Here is a 25815-nt window from a genome sequence, read left to right as displayed (position 1 = left end):
TGCTGGCGCGCAGGAGATCATGGGCGAGCAGGAGAGCACAAGAGCGCTGTGGTGCGCTGGCGCATGGGCGACCCTGGGCGTGTGCGCGTAGGGCGCGCAGGCGAACGTGGGCACGTGGCGCGCGCAGGCGAACGTGGGCACGTGGCGCGCAGGAGAGCGCTAACGTGCAGGCGAACGTTGGCGCGCAAGTGCATGAGACTCCTGCCTTCTGTGAGGGCGAGCAGGTGAAGGGACGCGCCGAAGGGCTGTAGAGTGATGAGCTGCTGGTGAGCGCTGAAGGTCTGACAGATGACGAGCTGCAGAGTAATGGCGTGCAGCTGCGCACTTTGGTCGAGCTACAGTGGGCTCTACCGGTGACAGGAATGGTGATGGTAGGTTGGCAGGTCTGGGGGATGGATGGTCGGCGTGCTCTTTGTAAGGGCGACCATCCACCGAAGGGGATCACGAACGATCGGCAGAGAGGTCCAGGACCGAAGTCACAAAACTGGTTGCAGGTGCAGTGATGGTCGATGTAAGAAGGTCTGAATACAGCGGAGACTCCTCTGCAGGGGACTGCAGTGACGACGATGAACCAAAGAGGCGCCTCTTCCTCGCTGGTGAAAGGAGACCTCTAAGGTTCCGACGGATGCCCCCTCTGGGGACCGTTGGATCAGCAAGCTCACCGAGCGCCGCAGCAGTCCTCCGAAGTGGAGTCTCTATAAGTGAACTCCCCCGAGGGAGAGAAACACTTGCAGGAGAGACAGACGTTGAACTTAAATTTCCCCCTCGGAGGATGACCAGGAACATGGGAAACTAAGTCAGCAGCAACCGCTGTAGAGTCTTGAGTGGCAGAGGAGATGGATGAAACTGCATGAGACACCTCTGACACAACAACGTCGACAAGGGCCAGGGGATCTAGCTCTGACAGCGACGATGATTGCTTAACAGAAGCACCCATGCGGATGAACTGCAGCAAGGCTTCCTTGGAGGGCGGACCCGTAAGCCCCAAGGAAGACTATATCTGTAAGAGGGGAGTTAGTGACAAGGCCTCACCCAGGGGGAGAGGTGGGGCTGCTTCGCTAGGGGAAGCAACATCATCTCTCGAGACCCGGGGTTGGCCAATAATAACTTGGTCCACGCAATTACTCGATGGTCTCTCGTAAGACACCGAACGAGTAGGAGCTTCGGAGGAGAGTTGGGCGACGGAAGAAGAGGCCTTGGGTTTTTCTTTCTTCAAAGAAACCTTTGAAGGAGAAATATCCCGCTTGGACTTCTTCTTCCGCCGTCATGCAAACCTCTCCCACTGGGAGGAAGACCAATCCCTACACTCACTACACTTATTAACACTATCACACCGTTGACCTCTGCAGGCAGGACAAAGGGTGTGAGGATTAGTCTCCACCGCCGACATATATGTCCCACAAGGGCAGATGGAGAAGGTCACAGAAGTCAACTTCACACACACACAGACTAAGAGAAAAGAAAAAACAAAAGTCATTAATGGCTGCCAATATTCGGCGAGGATCAAGAACTGCAACGTCCGTTCACCATCCGAGCCGAAAGCAAAGTGAGCTCAAACACAGGTGTGTGAGGGGGAGCTGTAGCAAGCTACCCTCCCTAGCCCCCACTAACTAGTGGTGTGGGTAGTTAACCCTCTTAAAAAAATTAATGGCTCGTCATTTCAGCAACACCGAAAGTAATACCCCTATTAAATAGCGTGGTTTGTATTCCAGTTATGGAACAAATGAATTTAAGGAAAAAGATCTGATGCATAATAATTTACTAGAGAATTTAAAATAACAAATTTGGAAACAATTTGTATTTTTCCTAACATAAAAACCTGGAGCTATTTATAGGGTATTACTTTTGGCAATGCTGAAAACTAGCCTAGACAATTTTAGTGAGGGATAACTACCCCCATCCGCTAGTTAGCGGAAGGGGGGTGGGGTAGACCGGCTACCCCACTCACTCACACCTGTTGGTTGAGTAACAACTTTTGCTTTCTGGCAGGACTTCTAGGGGATGGCATGCCAATTTGTATAAATAGCTCTAGGTTTGTATGTTATGAAAAATACAAATTGTTTCCAAATTTGTTATTTGTTCTGACAAAGATACAAACCTTTAGCTATTTATAGGGTGACTTACTCTTAGGAGGGATTCAGTCCCACCAACTGGCCTTGGTTATGACCTGAGGTTCTCTCTAATTGATTTTTTATCTAATTAGTAGGAACCCTACCCTCACTAAAATCAAAGTAGTTACAAGGTATCACATGATAGCAGCCTGTCGAAGCTTGTGTGAGAGAAACTAGTGGCTTGTCTTTACGTAGGAACTCGAAGATAAGTATGAGTTCTAAGACATATCCAATACCCTCCCTCAAGAGGTATTGGTGATGTAACAAAGTATTTGTTAATACTTAGGATGTACAAGGGAAATGAACCTTACCTGCAGAGGGGTGAGGTCAGCTATGCTGCGGTCTTGCGGAGCCGTTTCCCTGGGGGGGGGGGGGGGAGAAGGTGAAAGAAATAAGGGAGCCAGACATTCTTTTTATTCACCCTAGACTAACCTGGGTAACCTAAGCCCTCAACCCTCTGCTACTTGTCCACCAAGGAGCTTGAGGCATTTGTTATGCGGCTACCACAGGACCAATGGAAAAGGTTTCCATGCTCCTGTGGGTTACGTGTTTCAGGTAGTGGGCTGTGAAGGTCGTTTGGCGCTTCCACACGCTTGCTTGCATTACCTGTGCCACAGAAAAAAATTTTCTTGAACGCCAGAGACGTTGCACAGAGGAGGGTCTGGATTGTGAGCGTATTCAATTATTTTCCTTATCCAAGAGGAAATATTATTTCTTGTGACCCTCCTCTTGACCTTCCCTGTGCTAATAAAAAGTGATTGCACATGGGGGCGAGCTTTTGTTGTTCTTTTTAAGTAACACCTCAGACTCCTTACTGGACATAGTAACAGTTGGTCTGGATCTTCGGTTAAAGAACGAAGACTCTCTATCCGAAATGGGCCGAACCTGGAGTCCGGCACACCCGGATTTTGAGTCTTAGCCACGAACTCAGGGACGTAGTTGAGGATTACTTCCCCCCATCTCCTAGAGTGGGAGACATCAGCAGATAGACCATGAATTTTGCTGACTCCCTTGGCCGACTCCAGAGCAAGCAGGAACACCGTCTTCCATGTGAGGTGGCGATCGGAGGCCTGGCGTAATAGTTCATAGGGGAAGCCCTTGAGGGACTTGAGGACCCAAACCACGTTCCAAGGGGGAGGTCTTAGCTCTGCCTGGGGACAAGTAAGCTCGTAACTACGTATGAGCAAAGAAAGTTTCAACGAGGAGGAAATGAAGACTCCTTTCAGTCTAGAGGTGAGACTCAAGGCTGAGCTGTAGCCTTTGACTGCTGAGACCGAGAGAAGCATTTCTTTCCGAAGGTATACAAGAAACTCCACTATAGTTGGAACAGAGGTATCGAGGGGAGAGATACCCCTTCCACGACACCAACCACAGAAAACTGACCACTTCGCATGGTAGACTGCCACTGTATATCTCCTGAGGTGTCCAGCCATTCTTTTCACAACCGGTTGCGAAAAGCCTCTCAGTGTGAGGAGGTGCTGGATAGTCTCCAGGCGTGAAGTTGAAGCGAAACTACGGCTTTGTGGAAGATATTGGCATGTGGTTGTTTGAGGAGGTCGTGTTGTGGGGGGAGCTCCCTCGGGATCTCCATGAGGAGATGCAGAAGGTCTGGGAACAATTCTGCGTGATGCCATAGCGGAGCTATGAGGGTCATTTACAAGTTGTTGCTTGCTCGTACCTGGTTGAGGACTTTTTTCATCAGACAGAACGGGGGAAACGCGTAAGCGACCAGGTTTATTCACCGTTGTTGGAAAGCATCTTGCCAAAGAACTTGGGGGGGTCCGGGACTGGGGAGCAGTACAACGCGAGTCTGAAATTCAGGGCTGTTGCAAACAGATCCACAGTCGGGGAACCCCACAAAGTCAGGACTTTGTTGGCTATCAGAGGATTCAAAGACCACTCAGTGCCAACTATCTGAGTCGCTCTGCTCAGCTTGTCCGATAGCACATTCTGCTTGCCCGGAATGAAGCGAGCTGATAGAGTCACCGAGTTATCTTCTGCCCATCTGAGTATCTCTACTGCCATATGGCACAGCTGCTGCGAAAAGGTACCGCCCTGTTTGCTCAGATAAGCTACTACTGTAGTGTTGTCGCTCATCAACACGTCGGAGTGCTCTGCCAGGACCTGGTGTAACTCTTTGAGGACCAGAAAGGCTGCCCTCATCTCTAAGAGATTTATGTGCTGGTACCTTTCTGATTCGGACCATTGGCCAGAGATGTAATGGTGCAGCACGTGAGCCCCCCACCCTTCTTTTGATGCATCCGAATAGAGCATCAATTCCGGGGGAGAGACGAGAAGATCAACCCCTTTGCAGAGGTTTGGCTCCGCCAACCACCACCTGAGGTCCGACAGTTCCTCTAGTCCTATGTGGACTAAGTGATCCCGGGAATCGGTGTGCTGGTTCCACTGGGATTTCAGTCGCCACTGGAGGGATCTCATCCTGAGGCGACTGTTGGGGACCAGTCGGGTCAGGGAAGAGAGGTGGCCGAGAAGGCGAAACCAATACTGCACCGGGAGCTCTTCCCGACTGAGGAAGACCTGTGCTATCTCCCTCAGCCTCTGAATCCTTTCATCTGATGGGAACGCTTTGTGCCTTAAAGTGTCTAATCGCATGCCTAGGTATACCAGTTCTTGAGAGGGAAGCAGATGAGACTTCTCGAGGTTTACCATGATCCCCAGATCCTGGTAAAACCTTAGAAGCTCGTCTTGGTGGCAGAGAAGGGCCGCTTCCAAGTCTGCCAGAATCAGCCAGTCGTCCAAGTATCTTAGGAGACGGATGCCGACTCTGTGGGCCCAAGATGACACAAGGGCGAATACCCTCGTGAAGACCTGGGGAGCTGTGGAAAGCCCGAAACACAGTACCCCAAACTGGTAATGCTTCCAATTGAACATGAATCTTAGACACTTCCTGGAAGACAGATGAATTGCGATCTGGAGGTATGCGTCCTTTAGATCTAGAGTGCACATGAAGTCCTGTGGTCTTATCGCTTGTCTGACAGTGTTGGCCATCTCCATCCTGAACGTTGTCTGTTCGACAAACCTGTTCAGGGCTGAGAGGTCGATGACTGGTCTCCAGTCTCCAGACGCCTTTTTCACAAGAAAGAGTCGACTGTAAAAGCCTGGGGACCTGTCAACGACCTCCTGGAGAGCGCCCTTCTCCAACATAGTCTGGACTTCTGCCCTGAGGGCAAACTCCCGTGCGGATCCCTTTGCACAGGAGTTCAATGGAGTCCACACTCGAGTCAGTGGAGGAAGAGAGAGCGTGAACGGGATGCGATACCCTGAACGAATCACCTCGACCGTCGAGGGTTCGGCCCTGTGGTGAAGCCACCTCTGCCAGCAGCTTTGCAGGCATCCCCCCACAGGTGGGCAAATGGGAGGATTGCCTGGCCTATTGGGATCAGCCTTGGCCGTATCCCCTCTATCCCTTTCCTCCACGAAAGGACTTCTTGTTGCGAAAGGCTTGCTTTGCACCCTTTTGACCCTGTTGTTTTGGGTCTCTAGCCCCTTTCGGTTGTGGTTTTGGCTGTAATTTTTGCTTTGGCTGAGAGGGATAAGGCCTGGCTAATAAGGCCTTTTGGATGAGGGAGTCTTGGCTGGACTTCCTCCACCTCTCTGCCACCCGTTCGACATCCTCTGGGTGAAACAAGGAATTGCCCTCGAAAGATGCATTTCTCAGTCTCGCTACTTCGGCCTGAGGGAGATGTCAATGAAACTTTCCTATGACGGCATCCCTCCTCTTCAGAATAGTGTTGGCCCAAAGGTTCACTACCTGGAGGGAGAGAAACTCGATGGCCTGAGTGCCAGACAATAGGAAGGTTTTCTGGAGGACTCCCGAGACAGGTCCTTAGACCGGATCAGTTGTCCTAAGGATTCCAATCAGAAGTCAAGCCACGAATTAGCCTGCATGGCGTACTTCGCCACCTTCTCCTGGTTAAGGATTTCGGAGGCCGAAAAGGAAATTGGAAGTCCTGTGAGTTTCTCGAAGGGTGTCTTCGAAAGTGCCTCTATGGAGTGATCGAGAGGCAGCGTTGGAAGAGATTCAACGAGGATCTCGTAGTACCTCCTCTGAAACACATATGGAGGAGGTAGGAGCTTGGAGGATGAGTTGGATTGGAGAGAGGTGGTGGACCCAGTCGCCAGGGACACTGCCTTCTGTCTGGCACTCTTCAAGCCCTCTGTCCATAAGGGACTAGGGGTCTCCGTTGGCGAGTCCGCTGCCATAGGGAGTGCGTCCCGCCCAGTCGCAGGTCATGCCTCCTTAGACACTATCTCAACTAATAGGGGACGGAAGGATTCCCTGTAGCAAGTCACCCTATCCTCATTAGGAGGCGAAGGACGAATCCTTTTCCTTTTCCCCTTGGGTCTGGCCTATGGCGTCTTGAACTGCAGGGGCTCCCCTGAGGTTCTTGCCTATTCTCCTCCCAAGGTCTCTTGCGAGGGGGGATGGCCGTTTCCCCTTGCCAGATCGGCCCGCATACGCGGAATCCTCCGAACTCCTCCTAGGATCGGAGGGAGGAGAGACCCCTGAGACGAGAGGAGGCGACAAAGGGATCCTAGGCGTGTCACCTAAGGACTGGGAGTGGGGAATGACTCCTGTAATGGCTTGGCGCATTACATTGAATAAGGTGCAAAGCCACGGGGGTCATGGGCTCCCGAGGAACTAAGGGGGAAGTCATTGGGAAGCTACGGATCCCTGGGTTTAGGAACCTTCCCAACCCTTTTGCCTGAGGGAGGCTTCCCGGCAGGCATGATTGGCACAGGCCTACCCTTAGGAATAGGATCTGGGCGTAGTCTTGTGGGCGATTGTTGTCTCTGTGAAAGCCTATGCGACTTGAGAGACTGATGGGAGTCACTCTTTGCAGGGAGGTTAACTCCTGCCGCCAAATACGGAGACTGTATCTTGTCCGGGGATGCCGAATTGCGGAGGGTTTGGTTTCGCGAGGTTGTTGATTCGCGAGAACCTTCTCATGGTTGGGATGTTCCCGGGAAGGGAGCAACAGAGGATCGTGAATCACGATTGCACGCCTTATCATAGTTCGTGCGGCTAGGAACCCCCTCACTGCCTGAGGATTTGGCACAATATTGATTGTGTACGCCAAGAAGGTTGCGCGCTCGCGCGCTAGGCTGTCTGCGCATGCTAGATTATTCTCGTGCGTGCCCCTGAACATGCCGCTGATTGTGCGCGCCCTTCAGCATAGCGCTGATTGCGCACACCTTTTTCGCGTGCATGGCGCGCTTAAGGTTGTTCGTGCGCACCAAATTGGTCGTGCGTGCTAAATCAGCCATGCGCACCTGTCCGGTAGTGCGCGCCAACTTGGTTGTGCGCACGAAAGAGCTCTCAGTGTAATGAGAGTACAGTATACTCACTACTACGCTCACCTAAAGATTCACGATAGCCTGTGTTGTGTGAGCGTGAACAATCAACACAACGAGAGTCCGCAAACTCTGTCATATAAGAAATGACTGCGATCACGAGAACCCAAAGATTCAGCGTGAACTGTGTTGCAAGACCACGAAGGGTTAGCGCAACAAGAAACCGAGGTTTCTCAGTCACAAAACCCCGAAGTGTCAGCGTGACTAAGGGCACGAGAGACCAAAAGCCTAATGTAGCCTGTGTTGCAAGACCCCGAAGGATCAGCACAACGAGAAACCGAAGTTTCTCGGTCAAGAAACATTGAGTTGTTAGCATGACAGAGCTACGAGAGCCCAAGGGTTCAGCGTAACTCAGGTTACGAGACCCCGTAGGGTCAACGTAACGAGGAACCGAGGTTCCTCTGTCACAAGACCCCGAAGGGTCAGCGTGACTGATGGAATGAGAGACCAAAGACTCAACGTTACCATCGTTACGAGAGCTCGAGGGTTCAGCTTAACTGAAACCTGAAGGTTTCAAGCCGTGTGAGCCCATAGGATCAGCAAGACGGAGTCTCGAAGGACTCCTGCTGTCATGAGAACCCGTAGGATCAACATGACGAGAGCCCGAAGGATCACGATCACGCCAGTCCAAAGGGTGATCATCACGAGACCCCAAGGGGTCAACGTGAGGAGAACCAACAGGTTCAAAAAGACGTCTCCTCACGGCACGGGGAGGAGTGTCCGGGGTGGAGGAATTATGAGCCACTCCACTCTACGAACCTCCGGAGAGGAACGTTCAGCAGACTTCGCCCAAGGGGGAGACTGATCAAGGTCTACAGATAAATCCTCCGCAGGGGAGGAGAGTTCCCTCGAAGGAGAACGTCGCTTATAACAAGGTTCTTGTTCCGACCCTGGAGGAGAACCATAAGCGTAAGGAGATTGCCGATGTACAGAGGCAATCTTCTCTCGCGAACGAAAGAGATGTTCCCCCGAAGGGAAAGCTTGCCTTGGAGAGAGCCCTGCCACCACCCCTGGTGGGTTAGCTAACTCCTTGGCCTCCGAACCAGACTCTCTGTCTGACTGACGGGCAGCAGCGCCTGAGCCCACAAAAGGAGAATCAACCTCCGCAGAGGAAGGAGATGACCGACTTCTCTCTGCTCCCCTTCGGAAGAGTTCGAGGAGAACTTCCTTCGAAATGGGGCCATCGACGCCCAAAAATGGCCATAAAGATACAAGGTCTGGAAAGGAACAGGCGCTCCCTGGGGGAGAGGAAGGAGCCAACTCACTAGGGGAGCCGACACCTTCGCCTATCCCACAGGGTTGACCTGGAGTCACAAGCCCTTCGCTACTGCTCGGCCGTGCCCCAGAAGGGCCTGGTTGAGAAGTAGCTTCGGGCAGAGATTCAGGCATAGAGGAAGCAGAAGCCTGCGATTTCTTCGATTTCGATGAAGACCCAGAAAGCGAAGATTCGCGCTTAGACTACTTCTTCTTACTCGCAAACTTCTCCCACTGGGAGGCAGGCCACTCCCGACATTCGGAACAGGTGTTGTCCGGCGAGCACTGATGTCCCTGGCAAGTCGAGCACAAAGGGTGGGGGTCCGTCTCTACGGACGACATGAAGGTACTGCAGCGGCGGCCCTCACGACCTGGATATGTCCACATAGCGGGACAATAACAAAAACACACTGATACACAAAAGAAAAAGGAAAAGTAAATAAAGTCAAGGCAGTTTTGTTTTAACGGGAGAGAGAGAGACGTACGTCTGCACTCTACCGAGCCAAAAGTAAAAGTTGTTACTCATCCAACAGGTGTGAGTGAGCGGGATAGCCGGTCTACCCCAACCCCCTTCAGCTAACTAGCGGATGGGGGTAGTTATCCCTTACTAAAATTGTCTTGGCTAGTTTTCAGTGTTGCCAAAAGTGATACCCTACAAATAGCGGTAGGTTTGTACCTCTGTCGGAACAAACAAACTTTTATCATATCAGCAATACAGTCTGCTGACTTTTCAGAAAAATAACAGTGATTCAACTATAAAACCCTATCTCATTTGAAATTACCAACTCTACGGTTTAGGATGCTATCTTATCATTTTTGCATAAACTATAATTCTATGGGGCAGATAGTTTCATAATACCATTAATTTTTGTCTCTCCTAAATAAGTATCTTCCTTAAGGGTACACTCGGGCACGCTGTTCTATTTTATTTCTCTTCCTTTTGTTTTTTAAGTTTTTATAGTTATAGGCCTATATGAAAGATCTAATTCAATGTTGTTTCTGTTCTTAAAATATTTAATTTGGACTGTTTATTACTACCCATGTATTTTATTTATTTCGTGTTTCCTTTCCTCACTGGGCTATTTTTCCCTGTTGGAGTCCTTGGGCTTACAGCACCTTACTTTTCCAACTAGGGTTATAGCTTAGCTTGTAATGTAAATCATAATATGACAAACTTATAACAGAGTTTGTATTTTTCCTAACATACAAACCTGAATTCTTTACTATAGGAGATATTCTAGCGCGAGCTGGAAAATACAGCAGAAAAACCTTAACAAGGTCGTTAACGACCGGACAGGTAATTACCCACCTGTCAGTGGTGGGGATCGCCGGTCGGTAGCTGCTGTTTACCTTCAATCGGATTCTAGTTAGGACTATCCTAGGGGGGCGGTGATGGAGGGAAGATTTGTGTAAAGAATTTGGGTTTGTATGTTAGGAAAAATACAAACTCTGTTATAAGTTTGTCATTTGTTCCAACACTACAGTAAATACAAACCCTCATTCTTTACTATAGGAGATAGTCCTCAGACTAGACTCTTTTGAAGCAACAATCTTCCATTATCTTCTTTCTTTGTAGATCCCCAGAATTTCAGTAAGACTGAAGGTTTGCAACTTCATGGAAACAAATGTTTCAGGATGAAGTGGGTCAGGAACATTCGACTCGGTGCCCTTCAAACTTAGGATTCCCCCGACCTTGCCAAGGGGAAACCTCGTGACCACGAGTATAACTTTACTCTGTGAGAGGAATCAGATGAGTATCATACCTTATTTCCATTGGCGAGTCCAGCTGAAACTGGATACAGGCTAGGATCCCCAGATGAGGGGGAGAAGGAGACGAAGAAGATCGATGGATGTCCTTCTTAACACCTAGTGTAACCCAGAATCCTCAACCAATGGTTACAGTCCCCGAAAGGGCGTAAGGTAGTAACAGCATCTGTTGACCTGTCACAATAGGCCCTATAAAAAGGGTGTCTAGAGACCTATGTGTCACGTCGCTCAAATAGTGAGCAGTGAATGTAGATTGGCGTTTCCAGACCCCAACACTTAAGACTTGGGAGACCGAGAAAATTCTCTTAACCGCCAGAGAAGCAGCCACTCCCCTAACTTGATGGGCTCTGGGTTGTGCTGCCTCTGGGTCTCCGTGAGAAGACCTCGCAATAACTTTCTCAAGTCAGAAAGAGATGGTGTTGCGAGAGATTCTCTTCTTTACCCTGTTGGTACAAGGAAGAGATGACGGAGACGTCGTGGTCTGAAAAGTCTGGTGCGCCTCAAATATTTCTTTGACGCCCTGACTGGGCATAGTAACAACTGGACTGCATCCTGTGTTACCTATTGAGAGTGGAAATTCTTGAAATCTCCCATTGGTAGATGAAGGATTATGAGTCTAGCCCCCAAGCCCGGTACGAAGTTGCGAGACACTCGCCCCCCACCCCATCTCTTAGAATGGGTGACGTAAGACAGACCATGTAGCTCACTGACCCTTTTAACGGAGGACAGAGGTACGAGGAAGACGGTCTTAAGGTTCAGAGAGTAGTCTGAGGCCCTTAAGGGCACATAGGGCAGACCCTTCAGCGAATGTAAGACACGTCTCAAGGAGATGGTCTAATCTCAAGTGGGGGGCAAGATCACTCCAACACCGAAACAACCAAGGTGATGTCTTCTGAGGCGGAGAGGTCAACCCCTTCTCTGTCTACAGATGAGGCTCAAGGTTGCGCGATAGCCCTACATCGCCGAGACTGGGAGAAGCTTTCCTCACTGAGGTACAAAAGGAATAGTTTTGGTTTGACAAGTCCTCGTGGCTCTCAAGGTAGCCGACTGTATCAGACCACGTGTCAAGCCAGAAGGGACATTGAAGTCGCTTCCCTTGCCGAGGCTTCTGTGACTGAGAAGAGCCTGGAAGAGTTGAGTGTCTCTTCGAGGATTAGCCTGGTGTGAGCCTCGCCGTGAGGGGATCTAAGATCAGAGGAGAAGGTTGACGTCTCTGAACTCGGAGAACAGACCAGGTTTAAAGGTCGCTCAAGAAAGGCAGAGGCGAGGGACAGTGACATTGCACTAGCCGTTAGGACAAGGTCCTAGAGACTGACCATACATGGTCAACGACCAAGCCTCCTCTCCATCCCAGCTAGGACCAGGAAAGGCCAGGCAGTGGCTGCTGAAGATTCAGCAGATAGATCTATAGGCTCCCCCAACCTTAGCTTACAAGGATGGTAAGGTTGTAGGCACTGAAGGCTCTAACGAGTCTGGGCTGGACTCGAACCCAAGACTGTCAATACATAGCCTGTCTAAGGCTGGAGAGTCAAAGGGTCGAGGAGACAGAAGCAAATCGCCGAGGCATGAGATATAACACACAGTTCTTAGAGTCCTCACGAGGAATCCTCAGGCTGTGATAATTCCTCGCGTGTTATTACAGGAAAAAGTAGAGACGCAAGTAGCAGACAAACCTTATATCTTACCCCTCGTATCTTTCTTATCGAAAGGGGAAGAATGGTAGAAGTCGGAGTGTCTGGAGGTAATGGCGAAGACCGCTGCTCTGTCATAGGAGTAAACTCTTAAAGACGATGATCGCAAGCATAGAGCTAATTGCGAGCGTGCACGGACACTCTGTGCTAATTGTTACGGAGCCCGACTACTCCGCATAACTGACACTCGAAGGTTCCAAGTCGTGTGAACTCGAAAGTCCAACGCGACAGAGACCCGAAAGACTCCTAAGGTCATGAGAATCCATAAGATAAACATGACGAAAGTTTAAAGGCTCCCGATCACGCCCGGCGAAAGGGTGATCGTTACGAGACCCCGGGGAGTCAACGTGAGGGGAACCAGTAGGATCAAAAAGACGTCTCCTACCAGCAAGAAGGGGAGAACGTCAGGGATGAAAATAACTCCTCCGCAGGATAGATTTGTTCTCCCGAAGGAGAATGTCGCTTAATACAAGGCTCTCGCTCCGCTCCTGGAGGAGAACCAAAAAGCGTAAGAGGGAGGAGAGCAGATCAGTAAACTCCTACAAGTTTCTTCTCGTGATTGGTAGGAAGGTTCTCCCTAAGGAGATTGCCTAAAACAAGCTTTCTCCCTGCCCTATGGGGAAAAGCGTAGGCGTATTAACTTTTCTCTCTCAACGAGGGAAAAGTCTTCCCGAAGGAAAGATCGCCAAAGGAAAGATTTCTCCCCTCTCTATGGGGAAAAGCGTAGGTTTAATAATTTCTCTCTCGCGAACGAGGGAGAAGTCCTCCCATAGGAGGACATCGCCTAAGGCAAACTTCCTCCCAGATCTATGGGGAAAAAAAAAATATAGGCGTAATAATCTCTCTCTCGCTGACGAGAGAGTAGTTCTCTCGAAGGAGGACATTGCTTAACACAAGTTTTCTCCAAGTTCTAGGGAAAAAACGTAGGCGTAAAAATCTCCCTCTCGTGAACGAGAAAGGAGTCCTCCCAAAGGGGGACTTGGCCTAAGACAAGCTTTCTCCCAATTCATGGGGAAAAAGGCATAGGCTTAATAATCTCTCTCGCGAACGAGAGAGAAGTTCTCCCTAAGGAGAACCTTGCCTAAGACAAGCTTTCCCCCAGTTCTAAGGGAAAAAAAGTGAAGACGTAATAATCTCTCTCTTGCGAACGAGAGAGAAGTTCTCCCGAAGGAGAACATTGCCTAAGACAAGCTTTCCCCCAGATCTATGGGAAAAAAGCGAAGGCGTAACAATCTCTCTCTCGCGAACAAGAGAGGAGATCTTTTGAAGGAGGGCATCGCCTAAGGCAAGTTTTCTCCCAGTTTTACGGAAAAAACGTAGGCGTAAAATTCTCCTCTCGTGAACAAGAGAGAAGTCCTCCCGATGAAGGACCTCGCCTGAGCCAAGCATACTCCCAGGGAGAAGTTCCCCCCGAAGGAGGCATAAGCCGTACTTGCTTTTTCCCAGCTCCAGGGGAGAAAGCACAGTCTTCGGGGACGAGATAGCAGAGGTAAAACTCGTTGAGCTGTTCGCAACTCCTTACGAAGGAGGGAAGGTTGCTGACTGTCTGAAGTGGGGAAGTTTTCCCTCGGAATGGGGATGGATCTTTCACACAGTCCAAATCCGAGGAAGGTTATCATTCCCTCGTAAGGGAAGGATCTTAATCCCTGGATGCAAACCTCCTGTCAGCAATTTAAGTTTCCCCATAAGTTGATCAAGTTGCAGGTTGACAACGAGTGTTACCTCGTAACATGGGCAGCTCATGAGCTGCCACATGAAGCGCAGGATAACGAACAGAGCGGCCGAAGCCCTCGGCATCGCGTTCTACGTCGCTGCTATCTGGATGTTTTCTTTTAGCCTCTCTAAAAACGTTTCCCTTTTCCCTTCTGCTCTCAACCGAAGAGAAGAAGGGGCGAACCCCTGCATCTTCTTTCGAGGTTTCCGAGAAACTCGAAATCCTTAACTCATAGGCAGCAAAGGAATTAGGGAGGTTGTCAAGTATGAAACACGGGAGCGAGGGATTGACCCCGCGAGAGTATGATCGGAGATTTGTGTGTGTAGCGCTAATTGTGTGCGAACACCTGCGTGACTGGAGTGTGAAGACTCTGCCATAAGAGTACAGTAAAACTTCTGATTGTTATGGGCGTAGTGTTGGATGGGCGTACGCTAACACTCCGCGTGACAAGAGTCCGAAGACTCTCTGACCTCTTGATGACTTGTGTCACGAGAACCCAAAGGTTCAGCATGATCGTGCGTGCCCCTAGAGGTTGTGTTGCGAGAACCCGAAGGTTCAGCGTGAATGTGCGTGCCCCTAGAGTTTGTATTGCGAGAACCCGAAGGGCTAGAGCAACGGGAAAACGGAAGTCTCCCTTGTCACGAGACACCGAAGTGTCAGCGAGATTAAATGCACGAAAACCAGAGGTTTCAGCAACTAGCTGTGAGAAAACGAAGGGATAGCCCGCCGGGAAAACGAGGTTTCCTTGTCACGAGACCCCAAAGGGTCAGAGATCGAGAATTCAAAGGCGAGAGCGATCTCTCTGAAGATAGAGAGAAAAGCAAGGAGAAGCGCTCTATCTGACCTTTTCAAGAGCGGACGGAGACCCTCAAACTAACATGAGAAGAAGAGGGTTCGAGGTTAGGACGTGCTTTGCCCTTGGCCGCGCTCCTGGTTTCTTAGATGATTCCTAGCACGACAACGACAGCGAGGCAGAACGATGACGAGAGGGATCGTTCTTCTCAGGTTTGTGGCACGAGTGTATATAATCTCAAGGTAGGAAGTCTCAGGGAGAGACAGAAGGCGAGAAAGAGCGAGAATGATAACGTCTCTTCCTAGTTCGCCTGTCTCTTCGGTGAGAATATCTAGGTGAAGGCGTAAACGGGCGTGCGAGAGTTATCTCGCACGTCTGTGGCAGCTGTAGGGAGCGCGCGGAGAAAATTCCCTAGCGTGCGCGCACAGAAGAATCATATGGGCGCTCGGGCGTGCGCGCATATCCTTGCGGATGCGGGAGAAGGCTGGTGCGCCGGTAAGTGCTGGTGCATTGATAAGCGCTGGTGTGTTGCAAAGCGCTAGCGCGTTGGTAAGCACTGGCGCTGCGGGAGAAGGCAGCATGGCTGCCTTGTCAGAAGACCTTCTAACAGTAGAAAGTTGACGCGCAGGTTTTACCTGTCGCATAGGATGGTGTTGGGCGCGTATGCGCACATGCAGGAGAATGTTGGCGCGCGGGAGCGCATAGGAGAGCACTGGCGCGCAGGAGAGTGCCATTGCGCAGAAGATTGGTGGCGCGCAGGAGTTTGTGCGCAGGTGAGCGCATGGCGTGTGATGGAGTTACGCTCTTGTTGGAGCATATGCGCATCAATATGCTCTTGATGCCCTATGTTAAGGTAAGAAGGAAGCGCTATTAAGTTTGTGACGAGAGCGCTTAGGCTAGCGGCGAGACATCTTGTGAAGAGACAGAAGGCAAGGAAGAGCAAGAACAATTATGTCTCCTCCTATGTCGCCTGTGACTCCGGAGAGAACGACTGGGCAAAGGAGTGCGATCTCTCCTCTTCCTCTTCTCTATCTCCCCCTCCTAGTCTCCGAAGAGGGGAGGACAATGAAGTGGAGGAGGAGGAGGAGGAGAAGGTACTGTGAAGACCACTTCTACATACTTGGCAGGGGAACCCATCCTCCGCAGGGTAGGAGAACACCCATGACCTCCGTAACGGGGCATAGGGAAAGAGGATCCACATCCAGCGGTGACATAAAGGCGTCATGAACACTTCCTCAAAATAGAGGACATCATCTACAAAGAAAAAGAAAAAGGATAAATCAAAACTCAAAAAAAGCAAGGCTAGTCTGCCAGCAAATAAAACAGGAGCAGTGGTGTTACCACTGCGACGGCTAGAATTCAATTGAAGGTCAACAGCAGCTACCGACTGGCAGTCCCCCACAACTGACAGGTGGGTAATTACCTGTCCGGTTGTTAACAATCTTGCTAAGGTTTTTCTGCCGTATTTTCCAGCTTGCGCTAGAATATCTCCTATAGTAAAGAATGAGGGTTTGAATTTAGTGTAGGAACAAAATAATAATAATAATAATTATAATAATAATAATAATAATAATAATAATAATAATAATAGTAATAATAATAATAATGATATAACTCTAAATGCCATGGAACATGTCCTTAAATGTTAAAAAATAAACAAAAAAATTTAAAAGCAATTTGTATTTTTCCTATCGATACAAACACAAGTCCTTTAATTAGGAGAATAGATAATAGCAAAGCTGGAACACGGCAATGAAAATTATAACAAATCACTTAGATGCCAGCTGGGACTTTTGCGGGGATTGGTGTTGGCGGGAAAGTTCCAGTACTGTAAAGGAAAAATATAAATTACTTAAAAAAATGTGTGATTTGTTCCAACATCAATACAAACCACCGTTCTTTACTTAGGAGACTTATCTTTATGTAGGAATAAGTCCCGTTCCAACTGGCTGGAAACTTAACTGGGGAACTCGAAACTCGTGCATTCAGGACTCGCTGTAACTGGAGGACAGGTCAGCTCAAATATTGTTTGTGCACTGAAATTTCCTCCTCCGAAGAAAAGTCTACTCCTCTTAGTCTAGAGACTTGGCTCGAGGCTGAGCGATACCCTATTACCGCTGAAACGGAGCAGTCTCTCCTTGCCGAGGACGAATAAAAAAAAACATCAATAAATGGAACAGAGGGAGAGGAGCGACACCCCTTCCACAAAAAGAATCACAGGAGTTGGCCCACTTTGCCTGGCAGACTGCTGCCGAGGATCTGCAGAAGAAAATTTAAAACTACGCATCCATCAAATATGACAAATTCGAAGATAATTTGTATTTTTCCTAACCATACAAACCTTAGCTATTTACAAAGGGTATTACTTTTAGCGTAGCTGAAATGACGAGCCAATAGTTTTTAACGAGGGTTAATTACCCCCGCGCTAGTTAGCGGGGGGGGGTGGGGAAGGGTAGCTTGCTACCCCTCCCCCCTCCACACACCGGTGACTTGCTTCACTTCACTTAGAGGTAGGACTTGACTTGGGGGTCAGGGATGGCGGGCACATATGTGTAAATAGCTAAGGTTTGTATGGTTAGGAAAAATACAAATTATCTTCGAATTTGTCATTTGTTCCGTAACCGAAATACAAACCACGCTATTTACAAAGGGTGACTTACCCCTTAGGAAGGGTGGAAAGTCCCCAGCCTTACTGACTTCGGCTTGCCCGGGGGCTCGATCCCTCAGTGAGCAGCACTAGAGAGAGGGAGCCCCTGTACCTCACAGGTTCCTAGCATCGCTAGGAACGAGTGGCCTACATAAGTAGTGTGAGGAGGAGAGTGTGACTCGTCCTATGAAGTTGACCTTGAGACCTTCAGATAGGAATTCTAGGATAGGACGTTCCCCATACCACCTCGTCAGGGTATGGGAGACGCAACAGTATTAAGCTTAATACTAGGAGCACAAAGAAGCATGGGTTACCTGCAGAGGTCGAGGTCAGCTATGCGAGGACCAGGATGCTGCTTCCCCAAGAGAGGGGAGAATGAAGAAAGAAGTAAGGGTCAGACATACTCTTTCATTCACACAGACTAAGACCGGGTAACAACGCCCTCAACCTACTGCTACTTGTCCAAAAAGGAGCCTGAGGTTAGACCAGCTGTTGTGCAGCCACCACAGGGCCGATAGAGAACGTATCGAGGCTCCTGTGGGTCACGTCTTGCAGGTAGTGGGCTGTGAAGGTCGTTTGACGCTTCCAGACCCCAGCTTGAAGTACCTGCGTCACAGAGAAGTTTCTCTTGAAAGCCAGGGATGTAGCAATACCCCTGACATCGTGGGCCCGAGGGCAACGTGACGGAGGAGGGTCAGGATTCAGGGCATGGTGGATAACCCTTCGAATCCAAGCAGAGATGGTGTTCCTGGTGACCCTCCTCTTTGTCCTGCCTGTGCTAACAAACAAAGCTCGCACATGAGGACGGACTGCAGCCGTTCTCTTCAAGTAGTACCTCAGACACCTCACTGGGCATAGTAGCAGCTGGTCTGGGTCGTTTGTTACAGAACGGAGACTCGCGATTCTGAAAGAGTCGAACCGAGGATCCGGCACTCCAGGATTCTGAGTCTTGGCCACAAACTCAGGGACGAACCTGAACGTTACCTCCCCCCATCCCCTTGAATGGGCGATGTCGTACGAGAGACCATGAAGTTCACTAACTCGCTTGGCCGAGGCCAAGGCGAGTAGGAAAGCCGTCTTCCAAGACAGGTGGCAATCGGAGGCCTGACGTAATGGCTCGAAGGGAGGTCTCTTGAGAGACCTGAGGACTCGAACCACGTTCCAAGGAGGGGGTCTCACTTCCGACTGGGGGCAGGTAAGCTCATAGCTACGTATGAGTAAAGAGAGTTCTAGCGATGAAGAAATATCCACGCCCTTCAATCTGAAGGCCAAGCTTAAGGCTGAGCGATAGCCTTTCACTGCCGAGACAGAAAGGCGCATTTCTTCTCGCAGATACACAAGGAAGTCCGCTATTGCTGGAATAGTGGCATCGAGTGGAGAGATACCCCTTCCACGACACCAACCACAAAAGACTCTCCACTTCGCTTGGTAGACTCCCTCAGAGGACCTTCGCAGGTGCCGAGACATTCTCTCCGCAACCTGTTGCGAAAAGCCTCTCTCCGCGAGGAGACGCTGGATAGTCTCCAGGCGTGAAGCCGAAGCGAGGCTACGGCCCTGTGAGGGACACCGGAGTGGGGTTGTCTGAGAAGCTCGTGTCGTGGAGGAAGCTCCCTTGGGAGTTCCGTCAGGAGTTGCAGAAGGTCCGGAAACCATTCCGCGTGATGCCATAGCGGAGCTACTAGAGTCATGGAACAGTTGACCGATAGTCTGGTCCTGTTGAGCACCCTTCTCATCAGACAGAATGGTGGGAAGGCTTACACGTCGATGTTGTCCCACCGTTGCTGGAAAGCATCTTGCCAGAGTGCCTTGGGGTCCGGGACTGGTGAGCAGTACAGGGGCAGCTTGAAGTTCAAGGCTGTCGCGAACAAGTCCACCGTCGGGGAACCCCACGAAGTCAGGACTTTGTTGGCTATCTGAGGATCCAAAGACCACTCGGTACTAACTATCTGCGAAGCCCTGCTCAGACTGTCGGCGAGCACATTCCTCTTGCCAGGAATGAAGCGAGCTGATAGTGTTATCGAGTGGGTTTCGGTCCACCTCAGAGTCTCTACTGCAAGATGGGATAGCTGTTGCGAAAAAGTGCCTCCCTGCTTGTTGATATAAGCCACTACCGTGGTGTTGTCGCTCATCACCACCACGGAGTGACCTGCCAGGAACCGTTGGAACTGTTGAAGGGCCAGAAAGACGGCCTTCAATTCTAGCAGGTTGATGTGTAGGCACTTTTCTGATTCTGAACAAAGGCCTGAGGCTCTCTGGTTCAGAACGTGCGCCCCCCACCCTTCTTTTGACGCGTCCGAAAACAGAGTCAATTCCGGGGGGAGGACGAGAAGACTCACTCCCTTTCGCAGGTTCTCGTCGGCCAGCCACCACCGCAAGTCCGTCTGTTCCAGAGACCCCATTGGGATCAGAATGTCCGGGGAATCGGATCCTTGATTCCACCGGGACTTGAGCCGCCATTGAAGGGATTTCATCCTGAGGCGGCTGTTTGGAACCAGACGGGCCAGGGAGGATAGGTAGCCTAAGAGACGCAACCACGATTGGGCGGGGAGTTCTTTTCGCCTGAGGAAAGGTTCCGCCACCCTCCTCAGCCTTGCTATCCGGTCGTCTGATGGAAAGGCTTTGTGGAGATTGGTGTCTATTAGCATGCCTAGATAAACCAGTCGTTGGGACGGCTGCAGAGAGGACTTCTCGAGGTTTACCACGATCCCCAGATCCTGGCAAAGATCTAGAAGCCTGTCTCGGTGTCGAAGAAGGGTCGACTCAGAGTCTGCTAGGATCAGCCAATCGTCTAGGTAACGAAGGAGACGAATGCCGTTCCTGTGCGCCCAAGTCGAAATCAGGGTGAACACTCTGGTGAACACCTGAGGAGCTGTGGAGAGACCGAAACACAGCACCTTGAACTGGTAGATCTTGTTGTCTAGGCAGAATCTCAGGTACTTCCTGGAAGACGGATGGATTGGGATCTGGAAGTACGCATCCTTTAGATCCAGTGTACACATGAAGTCTTGTGGTCTCACCGCAAGTCTGACCGTGTCTGCTGTCTCCATGCTGAACCGGGTTTGTTTGACAAACCTGTTCAGAGCCGAGAGATCGATGACGGGTCTCCAGCCTCCAGTAGCCTTCTTTACAAGAAAGAGTCGACTGAAGAAGCCTGGAGAGCCGTCCACGACCTCCTGGAGAGCACCCTTCTCGAACATGGTCTCGACTTCGGCCTGAAGGGCCAGCCCCTTTGCCGATCCCATGGCATAGGAGCTCAACGACACTGGATTCGCTGTCAGGGGAGGTTGAGATGACGTGAACGGGACGCGATAACCTAGGCCGATCACTGAGACCGTCCAAGCATCGGCCCCGTGATGTTGCCACCTGCGGACGCAACGCTGAAGGCATCCCCCCACAGGTGGACACGCAGGGGGACTGCCACCCCTAGGGCTTGCGGCCGCGGCCGCCACCCCTAGAAGTCTTGCCTCCCCTGGAGGACTTACCGCCCCTCTTGACCTTGGCTGGAAAGGGCTGGGGCTTAGACACCACTTTCTTAGCTGCCGGTGCCTGTTTGGGAGCCTTACGAGGCTGTTGCTGCTGTTGTGGCGGGGCTGGAGGCTTATAGGGCCGAGTTGTAAGGGCCCTGTGGAGGAGGGAGTCCGTGCTGGATTTCCTCCACCTCTCAGCCGTTCGCTCCAAGTCTTGAGGCTCAAACAGGCTCTCCCCCAGGAGGGAGGCATGTCGGAGCCTACACACATCTACGGCGGGGACCTTTGGATGGAATCTCTCGGACACAGCATCGCGACGCTTCAACACCGAGTTGGCCCACAGGGTGGTAACCTGGTGCGCCAAAAACTCGATGGAGCGGGTGCCCGAGAGCAAGAAGGTCTCTAGGGCCTTCCTATTGGTCTCCTTGGACAAGTCCTCTGATCGCAATAGGATGCCCAGAGATCCTAACCAGAAGTCCAGCCACGAAGTGGCCTGCATGGCACACTTAGCGACCTTCTCGTGGTTAAGGATCTCTGCCGCCGAGAACGACACCTGCCGGGCAGAGAGTTTCTCCAAGGGAACTCCCTTCGCCAGCTCCTCCACAGAGTGATGGAGAGGAAGAGCGAGGTTGTGCTCACCCAGGATCTCGAAATACCTCCTCTGCTGAAGGCGAGAAGGAGGGATGAGTTTGTTCCCGGCAGTGGAACGACTGGAGGAGGCAAGAAGTGCGAGCTGAGCATTGGCCCTAGCTCTGGCACTCTTCAGCCCCCGAGACCAGGGCAGAGCTGCACTGGTCTTAGGGGCCTTCCGAACGTCAAACACTTCATCCAGAATCGTGTCTTTACCTTCACGGGGGGGGGATGACTGGATCCGTAAGACTGTTAAGTTGCCTTATCAGGCTTAGGACCTGCCAGAAGGCATGTTCGGACTCTTGCTGTTCTCCTCCCTGCGGGCTGGCAACTAAGTCTCCTGCCCCAGGAATCTCTTCCTGGGGTGATACGTGGACATTCCCCTGGGTAGTCGTGGGTTCCTGACGAATCCTTGCAGAGGATTTAGGGATGGTCTTGGAATCCTTGGGTTCCCTCCTGGGAGGGATACAGGATCCCAACAACGAGGTTCGAGGGGCCCCTTCCTCACGAGACAATTCTCCTGCCTGAAGCGAAGTCTCCCCCCCTGGTGCCGAGGGGAAGACTACCGCCCCACTGGACTCACCTGAGGACGGAAAGGCCTCGTCCACGGGAGAAGGAGAGAGTACTCGTGCAGGAGAGGGGACCCTCGAGACCGACCTCTTGGGAACCAACTTCGCCCTGGGGGAAGTCACCACGAAGTCCACTCCTCTCTTTCTCTTCAGCGTAGGAGAGACAGCCGCTGGTTTGTTACCCTGGCCGGCGAGTGCTGGTTTCATAACCCTCACTAACGCCCGTGCCAGCGGACCAAACCAAGTCTGCTGCTCAAAGGACACAGAGTCCGAAATCCTCGCTAAGGTGAAAGGGATCGGGCGATCCTTTGGAGTGGACACGACGGTACCTGCCTGAAAAGAAGGTGGGGAAGAATGCTGTACTGACCTGTCTTCGTCCTGCAATACCAACCGGTGCTTGGATGGAGGTGATCCCGAGTGCCGTCTAGGAGCACGCGTCCCTGCTGCTACCACCGGCTGTGGAATTTGCCGTGAACTATGGTCGCGCGACCATAGTTCACGGCGGTCTGCAGAGAGGTTCAAGGAGGGCGGAGCAGTCGGTTGAGGCTGACGAGGAGAGTCCCCCCCGGAGGACGAAGACCCAAAAAGGCGCCTCTTAGTCCCCATGTAAGGGGAAGGGAGGCCCTTGTGACGTAGAGGGCGGTGAGCCTTACGGCGGAGGCGGCCTCGGGGGAGATCGTCGGGACCATCGGTCCTCCGAAGGGGAGTCTCCGTCAAAACACTTCCCTCAGAAGGAAGCTGGGCAGCAGTCGAAACCGAAGGACTCACTTCCCCCTTCGAAGGATGCACGGAAGGAGGAGGAGAGCCTAGAGCACCATCACCAGCAACAGCACCTGCGTCGGAAGGCCCAGCCACGTCGGAGGCCTCTGTCACCACGACGTCGACAATAGACAGAGGGTCTACCTCCGCTACCACCGGCGACTGTTTAACAGCGGCCCCCAACGAGACAAGGTCAATAAGAGCGACCCTGGAGGGCAAGCTCTCAAGCCCCAGGGACGACCAAATCTGTAAAAGATCATCACTGGATAAGGCATTATTATCAATAACCTCCCCCGGAGGAGGAGGGGGAACCACCTCGCTATGGGAGGCGACGCCCTCTCCCCCCACCGAAGGTAGGGAAACAGAACAAGGGCCTGCGCTCCCACTCGGATGACTCTCCTTAGGAGGCGGACGAGGGGGAGCTTCGGAGGAGGTTTGGGCGGCGGAAGAAGAGACCCGAGAACCTTCCTCCTTCAAGGCTAACCCCGGAGGAGAACGGTCTCTCTTGGACTTCTTCTTACGCCGACGGCCAAACCTCTCCCACTGGGAGGCAGACCACTCCCTGCACTCACGGCACATGTTATCCTGGTCGCACCGTCGGCCCCGACATTGAGGGCAGAGGGTGTGAGGATCCGTAATCACGTCCGACATGAAAGTCCCACAAGGACGGCCGGCAACTCCAGGGCATGTACGCATATTAAATAAAAGAAAATAACTGAAGGTCAACTTCCAACCAATCACACAAGCTGAAAAGAAAAAGCAGAAAATTAAAGGCTGTCACGAAGGCGATGAACAGACACGTCTGATCACCGCCGAGCCAAAAGTGAAGTGAAGCAAGTCACCGGTGTGTGGAGGGGGGAGGGGTAGCAAGCTACCCTTCCCCACCCCCCGCTAACTAGCGCGGGGGTAATTAACCCTCGTTAAAAACTATTGGCTCGTCATTTCAGCTGCGCTAAAAGTAATACCCTTTGTAAATAGCGTGGTTTGTATTTCGGTTACGGAACAAACTAAAGTATCAAGAAATTCTGAAGCCTAACTGACTGTATGACCATGGCAAATGAAAAGCAGAGTCTTCTAGTAGAAGAGAGACCTAAAGAGATGAATTCCCTGCAGGTGAATCTTCTGGATGAGGCCTTGGAAGACAAGCAACTGGAAGAGGAGTGTCTAGAAGAACATACTAGTGAGTCATCTCCTGAAGGTTAGGAAAAAGTAGACTGGCTATGAGAGGCGCGTCTACAATCTGCCTCCGAAGAGGCCGGATGGCGAAGGTTGAGATACAACCTAATGATCATGCTCCGAAGAGCAATACTACGAACGACAACTCCTGCAACAGTGGCAAGGGTCAGACACTTGCTTACTAGATCTCCTATCTAGAAAAGCAGGAACCAAAGGGTACTTTCCTCAGGAAGAAGCTCAGGGGCACAACTGTCCACGAAGCGTTCGAAGCCGGACTGAAGACTCCGCAGGGTGATCTGAAGACACTGGAAGTAGCTGCATGAGGGAATAAAAGTTCCAAGACGAACTGCAGATGCAGGAACTGAAGGGCTCTATCCTCGGGAAGGGCACCTGGGTGACTCTCCCTCCAAAGCAAGACTGGACACTATGCAGCTAGCTCGTAGACACTTGAGGTGTCTGTAAGATATTCTAAAATTTCCATGACAATCTGGAGAAGCAGAAAAAAAAGGGTGTTTCCCTTGGGAAGGGTCCCTGGGAGAAGATTCTCCCTCTGAAGCCTCCGAAGGAAGACTGAAGAATACGCAGCTTTCCCGCAGACACTAAAGGTGTCTGTAAGACGGTCTAGAATTTCTATGACAATCTGGATAGGCAGCAACCAAAAGGTGTTTCCCTTGGGAATGGTGCTAGGGAGAAGACTTTTTCTCTAAAGAATCCAAAGAAAAACAAAACTATACAGCTTCCCCGAGGACTAGACATTCCACAATGATCTGGAGAAGCAGCAACTGAGGGTAACTATAGAACGGTCTAGAAGTTTCAAGACAATCTGTGCCTACGCTATGGCTCGGCCACCACTATTGTCACTCAGTGTGGGTAACAGGTGCCGCCGAAGCACAGATCACCTGTCCAAAAGACAGCTACTGCCCGAAGCCCTGGGAGGGAGACCACCTCCATCCAGACTCCTCCTGAGTGGAGAGCAGTACCAGTGAACGCTACTCCGACCCCATCGTCCTACTTTGGATTAACCAGTAGCAAGGATTGGTGAAGTGGAAGCAAGTCCAGTGCTTCTTCTCGGACTGTTGAGAAGAGCACGAAATCAGAGCCTAGGAAGTCATCAAGAACCGAGGAGTATTATAGGGCGTTAAACACCAGACCTTCGATGAGAAGATGGTAGTAGGTTGGCCTGGGCACCAGCCGCCCGTTGAGATACTACCGCTAGAGAGTTATGGGGTCCTTTGACTGGCCAGACAGTACTACATAGGACCCTTCTCTCTGGTTACGGTTCTTTCCCTTTGCCTACACAGACACCAAATAGTCTGGCCTATTCTTTACAGATTCTCCTCTGTCCTCATACACCTGACAACACTGTGATTACTAGACAATTCTTCTTCACCCAAGGGGCTAACTACTGCACTGTAATTGTTCAGTGGCTACTTTCCTCTTGGTAAGGGTAGAAGAGACTCTTTAGCTATGGTAAGCAGCTCTTCTAGGAGAAGGACACTCCAAAATCAAACCATTGTTCTCTAGTCTTGGGTAGTGCCATAGCCTCTGTACCATGGTCTTACACTCCCTTGGGTTAGAGTTCTCTTGCTTGAGGGTACACTCGGGCACACTTTTCTATCTAGTTCCTCTTCATCTTGTTCTCTTAAAGTTTTTATTGTTTAAATAGGAAATATTTATTTGAATATTGTTACTATTCCTAAAATATTTTATTTTTCATTATTTCCTTTCCTCACTGGGCTATTTTCCCTGTTGGGGCCCCTGGGCTTATAGCATCCTGCTTTTCCAACTAGGGTTGTAGCTTAGCATTTAATAATAATAATAATAATAATGGGACTACATCGAAGAAGGGTGTGAATGCTAG

The 25815-nt window shown here is 50.9% G+C and overlaps 2 protein-coding genes across 4 annotated transcripts in view; both read right to left on the bottom strand.

The window, feature by feature from the left end:
• The window catches only part of LOC137644033 (zinc finger and SCAN domain-containing protein 2-like), a 156286-nt gene that overhangs the window by 8705 nt on the left and 121766 nt on the right, over positions 1–25815 (bottom strand). The window contains exon 2 of one of the 3 annotated variants that reach the window (XR_011045117.1): positions 16471–16534. The exons of the other annotated variants lie outside the window; for them this stretch is intronic. The gene's annotated coding sequence lies outside the window, so the exon portion shown is untranslated. Of the gene's footprint in view, positions 1–16470; positions 16535–25815 lie in introns of those variants that run through there. 3 annotated transcript variants of the gene reach the window in all.
• LOC137644566 (uncharacterized) lies at positions 3846–4274 on the bottom strand. Its single transcript, XM_068377526.1, has one exon. It carries the CDS (start codon positions 4272–4274, stop codon positions 3846–3848), a length of 429 nt encoding a protein of 142 aa, XP_068233627.1.

Source organism: Palaemon carinicauda, chromosome 7 (assembly GCF_036898095.1).
Source record: "Palaemon carinicauda isolate YSFRI2023 chromosome 7, ASM3689809v2, whole genome shotgun sequence".
In the NCBI taxonomy this organism is placed as follows: domain Eukaryota; kingdom Metazoa; phylum Arthropoda; class Malacostraca; order Decapoda; family Palaemonidae; genus Palaemon; species Palaemon carinicauda.
The sequence above is the reverse complement of the archived record's forward strand: the minus strand, read 5'-3'. Positions and strand labels throughout refer to the sequence as shown.